At 55.6% G+C, this 18,381-nt stretch overlaps 1 protein-coding gene across 1 annotated transcript in view; it reads left to right on the plus strand.

Moving 5' to 3' along the window:
• The first annotated feature begins 6,067 nt into the window (after window positions 1–6,067).
• LOC134023840 (intermembrane lipid transfer protein VPS13B) overlaps window positions 6,068–18,381 on the plus strand; it is a 152,059-nt gene continuing 139,745 nt past the window's right edge. Inside the window, exons 1-3 of the mRNA XM_062466198.1 lie at window positions 6,068–6,121; window positions 6,678–6,882; window positions 7,521–7,700. Coding sequence (XP_062322182.1) covers window positions 6,068–6,121; window positions 6,678–6,882; window positions 7,521–7,700 — 439 coding nt within the window. The remainder of the gene's footprint in view (window positions 6,122–6,677; window positions 6,883–7,520; window positions 7,701–18,381) is intronic.

An 18,381-nucleotide genomic window follows, 5' to 3' on the forward strand; every position in this document is an offset into this window, starting at 1 on the left:
GGAGGAAGAAAAAGAGGTTGGGTGCGTGGCGAGGCTGGAGTCTGGAGGACGAGGATGGCCAGGTCTGCTCGGTGATATACGAGCTGAGACATAGCTACAGCATGACCCAGGCCACCGATGGGCGCGGGGACATGAAAAGGAGAGAACGCAGCCATATGACACGCCATTGGCTGTCTGATTATCAACCCGGCCAATCCATTGGCCGTCAGCTCACAGTGCCCCCGTCCCCTGGCGCCCGATAGGCTGATCCATTGGCGCCTCACCTCTCCATCCTGCTCCCTGCGGCGCCTCATCCCATTTAAGGGAAGTGATGTCAGGAATGTTGTGGTCCTGGAGGCCCATGCGCTCACTGCGTACCGCCAGCTGCTCCATGTTGACAATAATAGCTCTCACTCATGAGGTTATCATTATTAAAACAGGACGTTGTTTTCACAGGTTCTCTCTCTGGCTGTCTGGAAGGTTCTGGTGATGGGAGGGGGAGGGGGAGGGGGGGGTGGCAAGGGCGGGGCAGGGGTTGCAGGAAACGTCTGGTGACTTACGCCTACCGACGGATCTCCGCTCTCCAAGACGGCCCTCTGAAGTCGAGGTTAACTGCGGGGTTTCTGTACTAAATACACAATTGTGAACAGATACGATTACGACCCCCCTCCTCTCTCTTCTACGTGGGCTTCTGCTGCTATGAAGTCCTGGTCTCGGGCAGTAAGATGGAGCCAGTTCCCCCCCCCCTCCCTCCCCCCCAGTCTCCCCCAACACTGCACCTCCTGCAGCAGGCTCAAAGCCTCTCAGCTGAAAGCCTCCCCCCCTCCCCACCTCCTCTCCCCCCCCCCCCCCCTCCCTGTTGTTCTACTGAAGAAAGTGAAGAAGACGAGAAAGAGAAGGAAACATCCGGCTCTCGCCGTCGTGGTCCGTGTGCTTGTCACAACTGTCAGTGAGAAGAAGCCAAGAGAAGACGTGGCTTAATGAAAAGCCAGAGATGTGTGTTTGAGCCACATCGCCCCCCTCCGCCTCTCTCCCTCCCCCCCCGCCTCCCTCACTCCCTCCCCCTCCGCCTCTCTCCCTCCCCCCCCGCCTCTCTCCCTCCCCCCCGCCTCCCTCCCTCCCCCCCGCCTCCCTCCCTCCCCCCCGCCTCCCTCACTCCCTCCCCTCCACCTCCCTCCCCCCCGCCTCCCTCACTCCCCTCCACCTCCCTGCCTCCCCCAGCTTTTGAAGAGGTATCTCAGGGGATGAGGAAGAATTTCGGCCTGTCTGCCGGTCTTCTGCGCGGAGTGACACCAGGGCAGGGCTAAGAGAGGGAGGGCGAAAGAAATCAGAGGTCCCCCCCCCCCCACGCACAATTTTCTTTTAAGCAACGCTTATTTCTGACATTAAAAACACGTTGTGTCAGCATCGGAGAATCGATAAATAAATCTCGCTGGGAACTCGAGACGGTTCTTGTCAATGAAAACTTCAATGAGACACAGACGGGCCTTATCCTTGAGGATGATGACGGTTTAAGTTGATCCAGACTCGATCTTTCCTTTCTCTCGCTCTCCTCCCTGCCTCTCTCTCTCTGGTCTCTGTCTATCCTTCAGGGCAGATTCAAAGGGAAGTGAGGTTTCTAGGTGGAGGGGGGAAAACAGAAAAAAAAAACGAAGTTTGTTGTCGGTTGCTACCTCTCATTACATGGATTTGCATCCATATAAAGATGTGGAGTGGAGAGATGAGGAGAACATGAGGACAGTCCCCCTGGCAGCGCCCTACTTCTCCCTCCACACCGCCCCCATGTACCTCCAATCCCCCCCCCCCCCCCCCCCCGGCGTCGGTTGACGTCAGGCTCTCACCGGAGAGATCATGCCTGTCGTTTATCACCCTCGGCCTCCATCCGTCATCCCTCGTTTCCCCACGCCAAGCAGGCGGGCCCGCGGAGAAAGACGATATTTAAAAGACATCAGGAATCACGGAGCGGGAGAGGAGAGCGGCCAAGGATTCTGTCTTTCGGGGGCGGGGGGCTTTTTTCCCTTCATGGGAAATAAGATGTGATTCCAGGCTTGTCGAGGGGAACCAGGACGATCCTTCTGAAGAGCAAGGGGGTCGGTTGGAGCTCCCACAGGGGCCGTGTCACAGCACCTCGGGCCAGGTGGAGGGGCGCGGAGGGCCTGGGGGGGCAGCGGGGCTCCGCATGCATCCACCCAGAGCTGTGTTTGGGTGCATGCTCAGTCTAACCGCGGGGCGGATCCACCCCCCTCAGATGTGGTGGCGGGGGGGAATCCCTGGCATCTCTGTACATGACCTCCCCTACTCCTTTCCTACCCCTCCACACACACACACACACACACACACACACTCACACACACACACACACACACACACACACACACACACAGTCTACCCCAGCCTGGGGACCATTAGCAGTGCCCAGATTGCTTCCTGATGATGGTTTAATTGTGGTCATTCAGTGGCAGAGGGAATCCAGACTGAGGGTTTGGGGGGGAGTGACCTGTTTTAACCAGCACCTGGAGGAGGGGGGGGGGGGGGGGGGGGGGGTCCATTGTCGACTAACAGCAGACCCCTGCAGTCCATCCAGCACTGTGACAGACAGACAGGCAGGCAGGCAGGCAGGCAGGCAGGCAGTGAGTGCAGACAGACAGACAGGCAGGCAGAGAGTGCAGACAGACAGACAGACAGACTGATAGACAGGCAGGCAGGCAGGCAGGCAGGCAGGCAGGCAGGCAGTGAGTGCAGACAGACAGACAGACGGATAGACTGATAGACAGGCAGAGTGCAGACAGACAGACAGACAGATGGATAAATAGACAGACAGGCAGGCAGAGAGTGTAGACAGACAGACAGACAGATGGATAAATAGACAGACAGGCAGGCAGAGAGTGTAGACAGACAGACCAGTCCTGCTCCTGCCTTCACCGGCTCAGCTGGTCATCTCACGCAGAGTTCCTACTGGACGTTTAAACAGCTTCACACTGAGCCGGAGCCCCTCTGCTGTTCTCCGTCCCCTCCTGTGATCTCGCCGTTCCCGTGTGAAGATCCTGCCTTATTGCCTTTTAATACCAGAACCCTCATCTCCCCGACCGGGGCTCTTAAGAGTGTTGGAGTGAATCACGCAGTGGAAATGTTTATTGTTTCTGAGGTATTATCACAGGGCTTTAATGAAACGTACGCTAATGCAAACACTGAGCTTCTAGTTCTAGAACGCAGACGATCGGCGGGATTGGAGGCGAGGACGGTTTTCCCATAGCGCCGTCTCAAAGGAGCGAGAGAGAGAGCGCGCTGCATGTTGGAATGTGCAAAACATGGCTTTCAAGTGCACAGATGTCCTGTAAAAATCAAGTGCACAGATGTCTGTAAAAACACGCGCGTGTGCACGTGCGTGTGCACCCAGCGCGCCCACTTTTTTTTTTTTTTTTTTTAAACACACTGCCACACACACACGTTCACAGCGTTCTTTCAGACACGCTTTCTCACAAACGGTGTCTCTCTCTCACACACACACACACGCATTGTCTCACACACACGTGCACACACAGATGACCCAAGCGAGGAGGTATGCTGTAGCCGTGGTGATGCCGCGTCTGCATCCCTTACCGCCTCGTCAGCGGGACGGGACTGTTCCTTCTCCTCGTTTTCCTTTCCTCCCATCTTTCCTTCTCCTCTCTCTCTCTCTCTCTCTCTCTCTCTCTCTCTCTCTTTCTCTCTCTCACTTGATCAGTCATTTTTCCTCTGCTTCTCTTTCTTTCTTTCCCTCTCCCATCTTTCTTCCCTATTCCTCTCTCTCTCTCCGCTCCCCCCCCCCAGTCTCCCAGGCCTTCTGGATAGCTAATCCAGCTGCCCACGGTGCCCTGAGAGTGTTTGATGGAGTGTCTTACCCTCTGTTCTCCAGCTGTGTGTTTATGTACTCCACACACCTGCCCCTGACATAAGTGACCACACACACACAACACGGAATGTCACAACCTACCGTAGCTACAAAAAAGGCATCTCTACTCACACGCACTAGCCATCCGTGTTCTCTCTCTCTCTCTCTCTCTCTCTCTCTCTCTCTCTCTCTCTCTCTCTCTCTCTCTCTCTCTCTCTCTCTCTCTCTCTCTCTCTCTCTCTGTCTCTCTCTGTCTCTCTCTGTCTCTCTCTGTCTCTCTCTCTCTCTCTCTCTCTCTCTCTCTCTCTCTCTCTCTCTCTCTCTCTCGACTGACAGCTGGCTAAAACATTGTCCCAGGGTGCCCTGCCTATGTGGACCCAGGCAAGGGGATACTCTCCACCGATACTGCCTGGGCCATTTATCAAAGGCTGGGCCTGAGAACTGGCCTCTGACCCATGACCCCTGACCCCCTCCAGAGGCAGGCGCTCCGCCACTCTTTTAACATCTCCATCATGTTGGTGGGTGATGGCTCAACTAACTGGGCTCTGGAGACCAGTATGGAGATACACCACCTCTCTAGAGACCAGTATGGAGATACCACCTCTCTGGAGACCAGTATATTGAGGTCCAACCGAGGGGGGGTGGAGGAGAGGGGTGGAGGGTAATGTGTGTTTGAGGTGGTGTTGCCAGACACACTCAATAATATCCCGAGTGGCTCTGTGTCTTTTTATGATCAATACGTGGATATTGTTTCCAGGAGGAGAGGACGGGAGGGAGGGAGAGTGGGAGGGAGAGTGGGAGGGAGGGAGGGTGGATAAGGAAGCATTGTAAGAGAGAATCCACCTGGAGGTCCAAGGTCAGTGAGACAGACAGGTTAGCTCTGGTAGACAGACAGGTTTTTCCTGTGACTAGCACCTGGACACTCCAGGGGCCTAGCAGGCAGGTGGAAGGGGTTCTGGGTAATTTGTCTGAGGGAAGTGGGGAATGGCAGACGAACGAATCACATCCCCTGACCCCCTAGACCAGACTCTAACAATTTCTCCAATTGCCTGTAATTCTCCCTCCTTCCTCCCCCCCTCCCTCCTTCTGTCTCTCTCTTTCATCTTCCTCCAGTCATAAGTCTATTTGTGAAGATGAAAAACAGCACTCTCGTTTAGGAAGGTGGTCTCAGACTAGTCCAACCAATCAAGCCTGAGCTTTTATACCATCAGTAAGTAGTCGGTCCAATTAGGCCTCAGCTTTTCCCCCAACCCGGAGCAGTCTGTCCAATCAGAGCTCAACCTCCCAACGCCGTACCTCATCCTCTGCTCGGGCCGGCCTGTCTGGCTGCGGAGTAAACCATCCATCAGGACGGAGGGATGGAGGGATGAAGAGAAGCAGAGGACGGAGGAGAGGAGTGGATGGTTCGGACTTGCCTCTGTTTCCTGAGTGCTCTTTAAGCAGCGCAGCTGGAACGGGTCCAGACACCGTTACGGAGTAATGGCCTGGCGTGCCGCCAAGCAGGAGAGCCTGCCCGCTGCTCTCTCTGGCAGCCCCTCAGCGTTTCTTTATTGACTCAATATTGATCGCTGGTATTTATTAGGAGTCTGTACGCCCCCCCCCCCCCCCCCCCCACACACACACACACACACACCGCCCCCCAGCCACCCGTCGCCTCCTGAAGCCTTTTATGCGCTGCGTTCCCCAGGAACACAGGAGAAAACAAGTGTGTTTCTCTTTCTCCTGGGCTCCTGCTGCCAAGATGAAAACGCCGGCAGGTTCCGCTAGGGTTCTGTCGGGGTTCTGCTCGAGTTCCGCCCGGGGGCCCCTCAAGAGCCGTGATGGCTCCATGGGTAACGGAATACCAGTGTCTGTGTGACGGAAAGCGTTTGGGTGAAAAGCGTGAGGCCCCGGGCTGGAACAGGTGATGTCAGAGCGCGATGACAGTGCCAGCTTGCCAGGAGGGAGTGCGCACGCTATGGACGGGTTCCCTGCTCCTAGGGCTTGGCAAGGCGCTCGCCTCGTCAAAACTCGAAACCTCACAGTATCTTTTACCAATCAAGCCTTTCCTCGCTCCCTCCACTCGCCCCTTCCTTCCCTCGCTCTCTCTCCTTCCATCCACCATTCACCCCCCCCCCCCTCCCCTCCACTCACCATAGAAATAACATTGACATATCATAATGCTGTGTGTGTGATTCCTCTCGCCACAGCGCTAACGCTCTCTCTGTCCTTGGAAAGATGGCAGGCAGGCAGTTCTTCCACCTGGCCCTTTGCCACAGAACAGACGACGTGGTAGCAGTCAGGATTAACGCCGGAGCAACCCTGCTGTTAGAGGGGGAGAGAGGGGGAGAGATAGGAGGATAGAGGTGGAGACGGAGAGAGAGGGGGGGGGGGAAGAGAGGGAGCATACAATCCGACTCGAGTCTGAACTGTAGACTGAGGACAGTTTGAAGATCTCAATCTCCAGATCTTTTTCGTCTTCTGCTCCAACCCTCTGATGAGGAAGCGTTTCTGCTCGATGATGCAGGTAGATCGGCGCACGCTTTTTTACTGCAGCGTTTAACGGCCAGCGGAGGAGGACCACCTGGGGTCCCACCTGACTGTTTCACCAGCCCCTCCCCCCCCCCTCCCCAGGCCCTCACAGCACCTTGCAATGCACCTTGTTCCCCTCAGAGCACATCTACCAGATGCACACACACAACAGGCTTCCCCAAACTAGCTAGAGTTGGAGCACCTGGTTAGTGGTATGTTAGTGTGTGTGTGTGTGTGTGTGTGAGTGTGTAAGGACTCTCCAGAACAGGGGTCAGCACCGACAACGAAAAGGCCAATCAGGTGTTTAACGAAGTAGCAGTGGTGGCGCTGCGAAACCTGCCGGACGCCACCTCATCCTGGCTCTGTGTTTTTTTTGCTTTTATTAGGTGTGAAACCCCCGAGCCCAGGCCCGACCCTGGAGGCCTCGGTCCAGAACGTGGAGCTGAAGATCTGCAGCCGCGCCACACTGCACTGCGCCTCTGGGACCGTGGGAGCTGTTAAAGTGTGTGCCAGGACCCCAGGTGTGTGCAGCTGTGCCCTGTTAAACTTTACTGCCTGTGTAGGGGGGAGAGAGAGAGCCCGCCTGGACTCCCCTGTCTTCACGTTTACACACCTTCTCTCGCTCTTTGTCTCTCGCTTTCTGTCACTGTTTCTCTCCCTTAGCTCTCTGTCTCCCTCTCTCTCTCTCTCTCTCTCTGTCTCTCTCTCTCTCTCGCTCTCTCTCTCTCGCCTCACTCATTGCCGCCACACTGCTGTCTCTTTTTCTCTCTCACCCCCCCCCCCCCCCCCCCCATGTGCAGTCCCTCACTCCAGATATGGTATTGCATCACTGCTATCTCGTTTGGTGCTGTTGTTGAGCTCTGGCCAGCTATTTGATGACTGGAATAGAAGGACTGGTATCTCCTTGATCTCTGGGATATCTCTGATCTCAGATGTCTCGTGTCTTGTCCTGGTCTGTGGGGGGGGGGGGGGGGGGGGAGTTCAGAACCACGTAGAGTTCAGCAGGTCCATCTTCTCCTTCCTGCCCTGCGCTCCCAGGCGAGCCGCCATGCTGTTTCCCTACCTGTCTTACCTGCTCCACGTCTAGGCTAGTTGGGGAAGGGGATGCTAGGGGCTGTGGGAGCCACGTTTTGGACTAAAGCCGTCCTCTCTCGTCCAGGCTCGGCGGAGGGGGCGAAGGAGCGCCTGGTGCCGTTGATCCAGGGCCCCTCCGACACCAAGGAGCTCCACAGGCGCCGCTGGCTCAACGAGGTCCGCAAGCCCGAGTCTCTCCTGGCCCCGGACCTGCTGGCCTTCTCTGTCCAGGTGCCCCAGACTGGACACGACTGCAGGAACTCAGGTGAGATCCTCTCTCGTCTTCTCTTCTCCGGTCCTCTCATCTCCTCGCTCCAGCTCTCTCCTCTCCTCTCATCTCCTCGCTCCGGCTCTCTCCTCTCCTCTCCTGGCTGCGGCTCTCTCCTCTCCTCTCATCTCCTCGCTCCAGCTCTCTCCTCTCCTCTCCTGGCTGCGGCTCTCTCCTCTCCTCTCATCTCCTCGCTCCAGCTCTCTCCTCTCCTCTCCTGGCTGCGGCTCTCTCCTCTCCTCTCTCCGAGACTCCCAGGGAATCCCGCTGAGCTACGACCCGTGATTGATGCTCGCGGAAAAAGATGTACTTGACATCCATGCTCTCATATCCTTCCCCGCGAGTCACTAAAAACCCTCCGAGCGCAGGTCTCCGAGGCGCTCTGGGACACTCTCCCCCCGCTGCTAACGCCAGCTACAGGAGAAACTGAGAGACCACATGAAAACTATAGCCCTCAAGTCTGAGTCTAGGTTGTCTTCAGAGCCCAACTCTACATCACTTTTAATACAGGCTACACAGATTCATCGTGTGCCCTTGACTTAAACTCCAAAAGCGGGCCTTCAATCATGTCGGGGGGGCCCCGGGGCCCCTAAATGCGGCAGAGAGCCACTCAGCCTCCGCCCCCAGCCGGGGAGGCTGGAGGCTGAAGCCTTCGCTGACGGGGAGGCTGGAGGCTGAAGCCTTCGCTGACGGGGAGGCGAGGAGTGCGTTTAGAGCGGGGGGGGATTTGTGAGGTCAAGCTCAACGGAGGAATTTCCTCTCAGTGTCACTCTGTCCGTCATCTCCTGAAGCCGCTCGCGGTAAAAACGAGCGCGGTCATGTCACGGACGTGTCCTGTCAGGGACGCTCGCGAAAAGCCCGCCCCGGCACTCGCTCACTGTCACGCCGCGAGGAACGCAGAGATGGACACTGATGATGTTTGCCTGAGGGTAGCGACATGGGCTTGATGTAAATTCTGGAGGCAACATCGTGTCTCTGCTGACACTGAGCCCCCTTTTATGGGTCTGCAGACATAGATAGATATTTTTAGGAACCACAGTAAATTCTATTTAGTGCTCAGCAGACTATTATTGTGATTTAGGGAGAGTATTATTTCGGCAAAGCGATGGCTCATAAATGCAGTACATATTTTAGAATATTAAAACCTGATCTGAACACAAACCAGAGGACTGGATGGGATGGGGGAGGCAGTCGGGGGGGGGGGGGAGGAGAGGCGGAGGGGGTAGCAGGCGTGGGTTTGGGGGGTGGGGGGAGATGACTCCCAGAAGCCCAGGATATATCTCCAGCAGATGTGGAAAAGTGGAGACCTTTTATTGTCTCGCTTTCTTTCTTTCTCTCTCTCTCGTTCGCTCTTTCTCTACCCCTTTACTGCTTTCCCAGAGAGAGACACACAGAACAAGACAGGAAAGAGAAGCAGAAAGATGGAGAGAACAGAGAGAGAGAGGCAGAGAGAGAGAGGCAGGCCCCTCCTGATCCAGAGCAGGCGTGGCCGTCAGCGGGCCCGGGTGCTAATCGGGGGAGAGCACCTCGACTGGCCCGGCAGAACACACAGTATTTCTGCCAGGAGTTTGCTTTAATCTCCTTTCTACCTGTCAGTGGGGGGGGGGGGGAGGCAGGAAGTGACAGGATCCAATCCAGGTCCCCACAGGATCCCTTCACCTAGCTGTGATGAAGGAGCTGAAACAAGCTGGACATCATGTGGGTGTGTGTGTGTGTGTGTGTGTGTGTGTGTGTGTGTGGGGGGGGGGGTTGCGGGTTCAAACTCATATAAAAGACCTTCAGAGCCCTGGTCGGAGACCTCCATTTGTGGCGTGTTAATGGAATGATGGATGCCACGCCTGGCCTACACACACACGCACACACACACGAACACACACAGATGAAACATGGAACAGCGTGGCGTTGGGAAGGCCCCGCCCCCCCAGTTCGCTGGGGCTCCCCGGGGGCCAGCCTTGCTGTTCAGCGTTTGTGATCATGACATTTCAGAATCTCTGCAGCACTTGGCTCCGGGATCAAACACGTTTTATGTCTCCCATGTGGCTCTGTGTATTCCATTTCGACTTCTCAGAGCGCCATCAGTACTGTGCTCACGGGCCTGTTAGCTCCCGCTTCACATCCACACTGGCGACATTAGACATAAGCTATCCCGATCAAAGTTTTGATTTCTATTATTGCTGTGATCTATACAGTAGCAGCTTGGGTCTAATGTTTGGGCTCAGGATGATGTTAAATGTGGACAGGAAGGGTTGGTCCCCTCTCTCCGGGAAAACATAACATTTGTTTTAGGGAAAGGAGACGTTGACTTTTGGTTAGTGCCAAAAGTGTGTGTGTGTGTGTGTGTGTGCGCGCGCGTGTGCGCTTGCATGCGTGTATGCGGTTCCGTGTGTATGTGACTGTTTAAATGTGCGTGCACGCGTGTGTGCTTGCGTATGTGAATGTGTTTGTGTGTGTGGTTGCTCGTGGCTGTGTGTGTGTGTGTGTGTGTGTGTGTGCGTACATGCGTGCGTGTATGAAGTTGAGGGCAGAGAGTGGAGGGAAGCCCAGCCTGGGTTTCCTCCAGCCTCTGGATCATCTCATCCCCTACTGCTTGTGACAGCCTCTGGAAGTCACCTCCACCAGGCTAACGAGTCCCCTAATGTCCCCCAGAAGCTGGCCTCCCCTCACTGGGACAGAGGCAGATGTTACCCAGCCTCCCCTCCTCCCCTCCAGTCCTGTTCTTCATCTCGTTTCTAAGCAATGTTTAGGAGTTTCAATGTCTTGATTAGAGACTGGTATGAGACCCTTTCAAGGGATTAAACTTGTTTGTAACCACTGATAAAATAACAACCGACAATATAATACCTTGTGATGATGTAGAAGCTGTTACTCATCCTGTGGAAGGAGCCTGGTTAGCTAGCTAAGCTACGGTAGCTGTAGGCTAGCTGGTTCTGCGGCTAGGCCGCGCCAGGTGTTTTAATGCGGGCCCCAACGCGTGTTCTTCTCCTCGGGACGTGGACCAGGCCATCTCCGGATCAGAACATCTCCATCTGGATCCTGTCTAATTGTTTACCAGAGAATAAATAAAAGAACCCCCCCCCCCCCCCCAAAAAAAAAACGAAATTCCAATTAAGTTAGAAAATGGGAGGCTATGCTCGCCCAGCTCCTGGCTCTCCAGACCAATCTGTTTTGGTTTAGTACAGCTGAGGTTGGAACATTCTAATAAATTAAACACAATTAAAGGCGTGGGATTTATCGCAAAAAGAACTGAGGAACATGGCTTTGAAACGGCCTCTTTTACGGGGCCAAGTGCGTATAATAATTTCATATTGGCTGTTAACCCTTCGTGGTACAACGTGATGGTCCCAGATGAGTTCTTCTAATTGAGAGCTCCTTCCAGATGGAATGGTCCACAATACGAGCTCTTGGCAGACGCAGGAGGGTTCCAGCCAATCATTTCATGCTTTATGCATTTTTCTTTTCTTCTTTTTTTTTCTTTTTTTTTTTTTTACATATTTTTTTTTTTTTTTACAAAGAACGGTACATGATTCAGATGTGCGTTTCGTGTTATGACACTGTGAGTAATGAGAAATCAATGGCGTGATTAAAAAGGCATCGAGAATGCGGACGAAAAGAACAGATGAAGAAAGATTGGGGCGGAGAGAGAGAGATGTAGAGAAACACAGAAGGAGTAGGGGGGTCATGGGCAGTGGTCCAGGCCAAACTGGGGGCCACAAGGACCAGACCTGGAACCAGGCTGCCCAGGACCCAGAACCAGGCTGCCCAGGACCCAGAACCAGGCTGCCCTGGACCCAGAACCAGGCTGCCCAGGACCCAGAACCAGGCTGCCCTGGACCCAGAACCAGGCTGCCCTGGACCCAGAACCAGGCTGCCCAGGACCCAGAACCAGGCTGCCCTGGACCCAGAAGCAGGCTGCCCAGGACCCAGAAGCAGGCTGCCCTGGACCCAGAAGCAGGCTGCCCAGGACCCAGAACCAGGCTGCCCTGGACCCAGAACCAGGCTGCCCAGGACCCAGAACCAGGCTGCCCTGGACCCAGAACCAGGCTGCCCAGGACCCAGAACCAGGCTGCCCTGGACCCAGAAGCAGGCTGCCCTGGACCCAGAACCAGGCTGCCCAGGACCCAGAACCAGGCTGCCCTGGACCCAGAAGCAGGCTGCCCAGGACCCAGAACCAGGCTGCCCAGGACCCAGAAGCAGGCTGCCCAGGACCCAGAAGCAGGCTGCCCTGGACCCAGAACCAGGCTGCCCTGGACCCAGAACCAGGCTGCCCTGGACCCAGAAGCAGGCTGCCCAGGACCCAGAAGCAGGCTGCCCTGGACCCAGAACCAGGCTGCCCTGGACCCAGAACCAGGCTGCCCAGGATACAAAACCAGGCTTCCCTGGACCCAGGGATGCCTCCAAGACCCCCATCTGAGAGCCCCATCTGAGAGCCTGGGCTGTCAGGCAGCTAGCAGGCTGGACAGAGACTGCTGCTGTGGCCTGTCATCCTTGGGGAGCACAAGGAGGCTAAAGACCCTGGACCCACCAGCCCAGCCCAGCCTGGGTGGGGGGGGCCACGAGGGCGTGTGAGGAGCCAGGGTTCAGGGGCCCCTGGTGAACCACATGGCAGACCGCCAGCAATGCAGGTGTTCCCCCAAGCGGGGGTGGGGGGGTGGGTGTATGATCATAGAGAACAGAGAGGAGGGCGGGGGGGTGAAAGCTAAAAAGGGAGAGTTGGAAAAAGAGATGGAGAGAAAGAAAGAGGGAGAGAGAGAGAGAAAGTGCATGTGTTTTCCCTAGGCACCCCAGCAGCTGTGAGACAATGATTTATGCTTTTCTCAGAACTCCGGGATTTCAGAATGTTACATTTAATCAAACACACAGAGAGCAGAGCAAATGTTAGAGATGTTCCACATAAAGATCCCCCCACCACACACACGCACATACACACACAGACACACAACCCCCCCCCCCCCCCCAGATCTGATCTCTTCACCATACCACTGGAGCAGTGGGAATATGGGAACAAAGTTATCTTTAATCTTAATTTAAACACATTGGGAGGGATTATGAAAAAACGAAGAGGAAAATCGACCCTCCGAGAATACCCGCGGCCTGTAAAACCAAACATGTTTCGTCCCCTAATTGCTCTCAAACCTGTTTTCTCTCCCAGAGTGCAGTCCCCGGGACGTAGAGACAGTCCGGATTGAGCCGGTGTTAAAGACGGGAGTTGGTGCGCTGCTCCCGATCACCCTAGCGCTGTGTCGACACAGGTTGCGCCGGCGTCCCGCTCCCCCGCTGCTTCAGCTGGAGCTGGAAGGAGCAGCGGCGTGATGTCACGCGGCGGACGATGACAGCACGTTCCTCCGGCGTGCCACATGTGCGGCGCGCTCGCCGGAACGCACATCTTTTATCGGTTAGGGTAAACAATGGAAGACGCTTGTGGTGCTTGACAGATGTGTGGGAATGTGCATTTTATGGAGAGGGTTGTTGTTTTATTCCAAAGCTGTGCGTGAAGTGCCCGGGTGTGTGTGTGTGTGTGTGTGTGGGGGGGGGGGGGGGGGTGTAGGAATGTGCATGCGAGTAGTTTGAACATGTGTCTTTGCGTGTTTATGTATGAATGTACGCTTTTGTTTATGTATGCACGTGTGTGTGTGTGCCATGTGAAAATGTGTGTGTGTGTGTTGACAGAAGAGGTAGGTTTATGTTTGTGTGTGCCTTATAAAAATGTGTGTGTGTGTGTGTGAGAGAGACAGGTGTGTTCAGCTCAGCCTCAGCAATAGACCAGGAGACTAATGAGAGCAGGTGGCAGGGGAGGACTAGCTGCTTTGATCTGCCACCCCTCCCCCCCCCACCAAACCCCCCCCCCCCCCCCCGAAACCCTACCCCTGGATGGGCCTGGCCAGCCCCCATGGCCGGGGGTGTGAGATGGTGGTGGGCAGCTTCCCAGGACCAGGGTGGGGCCACGGGGAGGTGGGAGGGGGGCAGTCCCTGGTCTCCCCCAGTCATCCATCATGCTGGTGTTTCTCTCTGTGAGCGCAGGGCTCAGCCGGGGTGTTAAAGGACACACAGCCCAGACTCCTGCTGATGATGTGAAGCTGCTCTCTGCTGACTGACCACTACTGAGATGACCGTCTCTCTCTCTCTCTCTCTCTCTCTCTCTCTCTCTCTCTCTCTCTCTCTCTCTCTCTCTCTCTCTCTCTCTCTCTCTCTCTCTCTGTCTCTCTCTGTCTCTCGCTCTCTCTCTTTCTTCTTCATTCTTTCTTTCTTTCTCTCTTCACTTCTCCCTCTCTCCCCCTATTCTCTCTCCATGCCTATCTTTCCATTTCTCTGGTTGTTCAGGCTGGTTGTTCAGGCTGCTTGTTCAGGCTGGTTGTTCGGCCTGCTTGTGCACTGCTGCACCCTAGATAAGCTGTGCTTGCTGGCTTGAGATGTTGGTCAGACAGTTCTCCTCCATGTTGACAGTGAGTTTAGCCTCCAGACAGTCCTCTCCACTTCCCCATGTCCTCCCACTATACTGTAAACAACCCTGCCTCTGAGTGTGTGAGTGTGTGCGAGCGTGTGTGGGTGGGTGCGAGCCTGTGTGTGTGTGTGTGTAGTTCTTGGCTGTTAGCCGTCAGAACAACACAGAGAGATATGGTGTCTTAGACAAGCATTGGTTTTTATTTACTGAACCAGGAGCAAGTTTTTATCTCCATGACAAGCTGGAGTCAGTCCTGGAATTACGCTTACTCATCGTCGCAGCCGGCGTCCCCTGAGAGGCCCACACAGGGTTTGTTTGTGGTGGTTCTGGTGGACTTTCTCCCATGGTGGCTTCATGTCTTAGTGAGGCGTGCAGCTAGGGGCCGATGCTGCTCAGGGATAGGTAAGGCGTATGACTTGTCCCAGTGCCTCGCCCCCCCCCCCCCCCCCCCCTCCCTGGAGAGATCAGGCCCGGGTATTGAGGTCAATTATGGCCCATTAGAGGAGCTGTTGGAGTGTGAAGTGTTGGGCTACTTAGAGCACTCTCACAGTGCTTAAAGCCGGCCTGGAGTTTGGGGCTGAGGCTCGGGATTGAGGCTAGGGTCAGAGGCTGGGGAAGGGGGCAAAGTCATGGGCAGGAGGAAGAGTCGGGGGTTGGGGCTGGAGGTAGAGTGAGGGGTTGGGGTTGAGGCTGGAGGTAGTCAGAGGCAGGGGTAGAGGCTGGAGGCCGTGTCGGAGGCAGGGATTGGGGTGGGTGAGTGACTGCTACAGTGGTCACGCTCTGAGCTTTCTGGAGATAACTGTCACCAGCTATCAGGCTTGGTGGTGGTGTGTGTGTGTGTGTGTGAGGGGGGGGGGGGGGGTGGGGGGGGGTGAACTAGGGTCCTTCAGGGTCAGTGCTGCTTCTCATCCAGAAGATGAAGGAGGAGGAGGGTGGCAGGGCCGAGATAATGTTCTCCATGTGAAAGCAGAGCCGGCACACCTCTCACAGCAGTCATTAACCCAGCACGGAGCTAATTGCTCTTTTTCTGCAGCCCAGGGGAGACTCCGCCATCCGTCCAAGGGGTGTGAACATGCGCTCTGGGGCCCCCGTCTCTGACGTGCAGAAATTCCCGCCATCCCTTTGATCTGTGGGTCGTGTTCAGAGGCGGGGGGGTGGGGGGGGGGGGGGGGGTGGGACCTGGGTGATCGGTGTGACCAGAGTTGTTCCTTTTCGAAGAAATGCCCAGGCTTCATCATGCCTGCTCCTCTTCCCCTTCCAGAGGTTAAACACGAGCCTTCTTGTCCTCGTCCTCCGTCCCTTTCTCCTCTCCCTCCTCCCATGTGGGGGCCGTACCCCCCGGGGCTCCCGGGCAGCTGGAGAGCGCTGGTGTAGCCCGCGTGCTACTGGGTGTCGAGACGCTCTCTCGGCCACCCCATCCGTCCTCCGGGAAAGTGCAATCCATCCCGAGTGTTTGTCAGGGGGGCCACTCTGCGAGCGCCTGACGGGAGTCCTCTGGGGAGGCGGCGCGGAGCTCTTCAAGTGGCCGCGGGCCCGTTGAGTTACGGGGCCGGGGTCATTATACATGGGGGGCTGTCCCCCCCCTCCCGGGCGTAAGAGAGAGGCAGCTCTCCCCCTTCCAAGCGCTTCGCCAGCTGTGCTGCTTTTGACTTTGCCCGCCTTCATTCATCAGTTTGGGGGGGGGGGGGGTGGTGGTCGGGAGAAAATAGGGAGAGAGAGAGAGAAAGAAGAGATGAGAATTGGCCTTCTCCTGTCCACAGACACTTTTGTCTGCCTGTCTGTCTGTCTGTCTGTCAGTCTGCTTCTCTGTCTGTCTAGTGCTGGCTGGTTAGTCAAGTGGACTGTGGTAATCCCCAGCCTGCCATTGGGTTTAAAGACTGTTTATGTTTTATCCAGGCAGGCCCAGGCAGCAGAAGCAGGTCAATGCTGTTAACCTTATCTAATTGAATGTTGTCATTGGATCAAAGGTCGCCGCATTCCAGCCAGTCACATCAAACGCTGCGCCGCGCAATCACACCGATTGGCTGAGCCACATCACTGCGCTCGGACCGTCTTATTCCCACCGATCAAGGGCGGATAACGCGGCGACACACACGACCGCTGGTTGCAGTGATACTGGCACTGCCTGTCCAGCTGTCAGAAACACCCCGCCCCCCCTTCTGCACCGAAGGCCGTCACTCTGGTTCATTGTCCATCCTGTTAATACCCTCCGAGGCAGAAAAGAAACGAGCTGTGGAACTGACGAGCATGGCTTCTACTCGTATGAATACACGTGCTTCTTCCGCGCGTCTCTGTGCTAGAGATGGCGTGTCTGCTGTGTGCGTGTTGCGCTTTCTGTGTTCTGTAACTCGTTCATCCCTTCTGTCTCGTGGTTCCACAGCTGATCAAGCACAGGGCCGCTGGCTCATATTAAAGCAGGTTACTGATTCATGCTGCAAACGGAACCCTCCGCAGGGGCTGACTGGCCAACCAGAGCTCCAGCCAGCCTCATTCCCAGCCTCATCCATTTTCCCAGCCCCAGCCTCACCTCCAGCCACTTTCCCATCCCCAGCCCCCTCCCCCCCCCCCCCCTATTGCGCCAGCCTCATCACCAGCCTCACCCTCAGCCCCAACCCCAGCCTCCGCCCTTCCCAGCAGTTCTGCATGTAGTGATGTGCTATGAGCAGGAGGTGGAACTGATGGCTGTGTCCCTGCCAGCTCGCAGGTCTGGGAGCAGGGGGTGCTGTGTGGGAGGGACGGGAGGCCATCAGCTTCTTCACAGCTCAGCCACCTCACTGCACCCTGCCCCGAAACATCCCCCCCCTCCTCCTCCTCCTCCTCCTCCTCCTCCTGCTTCCCACACATCCTCACTTTCCCAGGTTCCGCGTGCCCGAGTTCTAGAAGCCCAGCGCCGTACAAACGGGTTCCAGAACTCGGCTCTGATAGATGTGTTCTAGAACAAAGCCGGAACTCTCAGCGATTGCAGTGGTCTAGAGAGAGAGGGAGAGAGGGAGAGAGGGAGAGAGGGAACATTTTGTGTAATGTCTCTGACACTGATGTGGGATTAGCATTGGAGCAGTTGGTTAAGCTGTAATTAATTAAGCTAATTAGGGTGGTGTGGGAGAGGTTTCTCACCGCTCTGCAGGAATAAGAGGCGTGTAATTAATGGAATCAGCCAGTAGGAACACAAGACTGCAGGGACTATGGGACTCTCTGAGATGGAATGTGACACCACAGCACCGGGATGGAATTCTCCCAGCAAACACACACACACACATACCAATATGCCACACACACCAGGCAGCCTTACCATCCTCGGTTCACCATCTAGCTGATGACCTCTGGTGTTCAAAAAGCTTTCATCTCCCCCATCCTGTTCTGTGACCCGTCACACTCCGGCTAGCTCAGGGGTACTACTTTTTTCAGCCTCCCTGTTTAGAGTTTGGCCGCTGCAGACTACAAGTCCCTCCCATCCGTCATTCGGCTGGGTCACCAGTTAAACTGAACAAACATTGACTCTGCCGCCTTGTTTCTGCTCCAAACTCTTGGCCAGCGAACCTGTTTCCTAACTAACTATATGATTAAACAATGATGGATGTCTGGCCGAGGCCAGGGCTGAATATAAAGGCTGTTAGAGGCTCAGAGAGTTTGGTCTACAGGCGTTGGGTCATGCGTTTGCGGAGGCGGGTTATAGTGTTAGAATGTGTGGGAAACGGGAGTGTGTGTTGGTCGGCTGCCACCCTGCGCGGGCTGGCGTGGGACGCTGTGTGTTTGGAGGGTGACGTGGTGTTTTCTGGTGATGCCAGTGTGTAGTCTCACCTCCCAAAGTCTCACCTAACACCTAACGGTCACGCACACACACCCACACACGTAAACGAACGGCACGCACGCACTCACACAGACACACCCGACGCCCGCGGAAACACGAGCGCACACGATGCACGCGGACACATTGACACTTAACACTCACGCTCGCGAGAGATTCATAAGGAAAGATATTAAAGCCCGACTGTAAATGAATGACATCAGCAGGCCTCGCGGTGTAATACTCTTGCTTATTTGACTTCACCATGACTTTATTCCTGTGGTTCGTGTTGAACGTTACACACGGATCGGACTTTGGCGCCTCATCTGTCATGATTCCCGCTCGCTTCTACGCTCGGTTTTTCCCCCCTTGGTTTGGTGCTCTAGCACGTTTTAGGTTCCACCACGTCACTCCTGAGTTCTAGAACACGTCTTCCACGGCCTGTGAGGTTCCAA

The sequence above is a fragment of the Osmerus eperlanus genome, chromosome 7 (assembly GCF_963692335.1).
Source record: "Osmerus eperlanus chromosome 7, fOsmEpe2.1, whole genome shotgun sequence".
Taxonomy (NCBI): Eukaryota; Metazoa; Chordata; class Actinopteri; order Osmeriformes; family Osmeridae; genus Osmerus; species Osmerus eperlanus.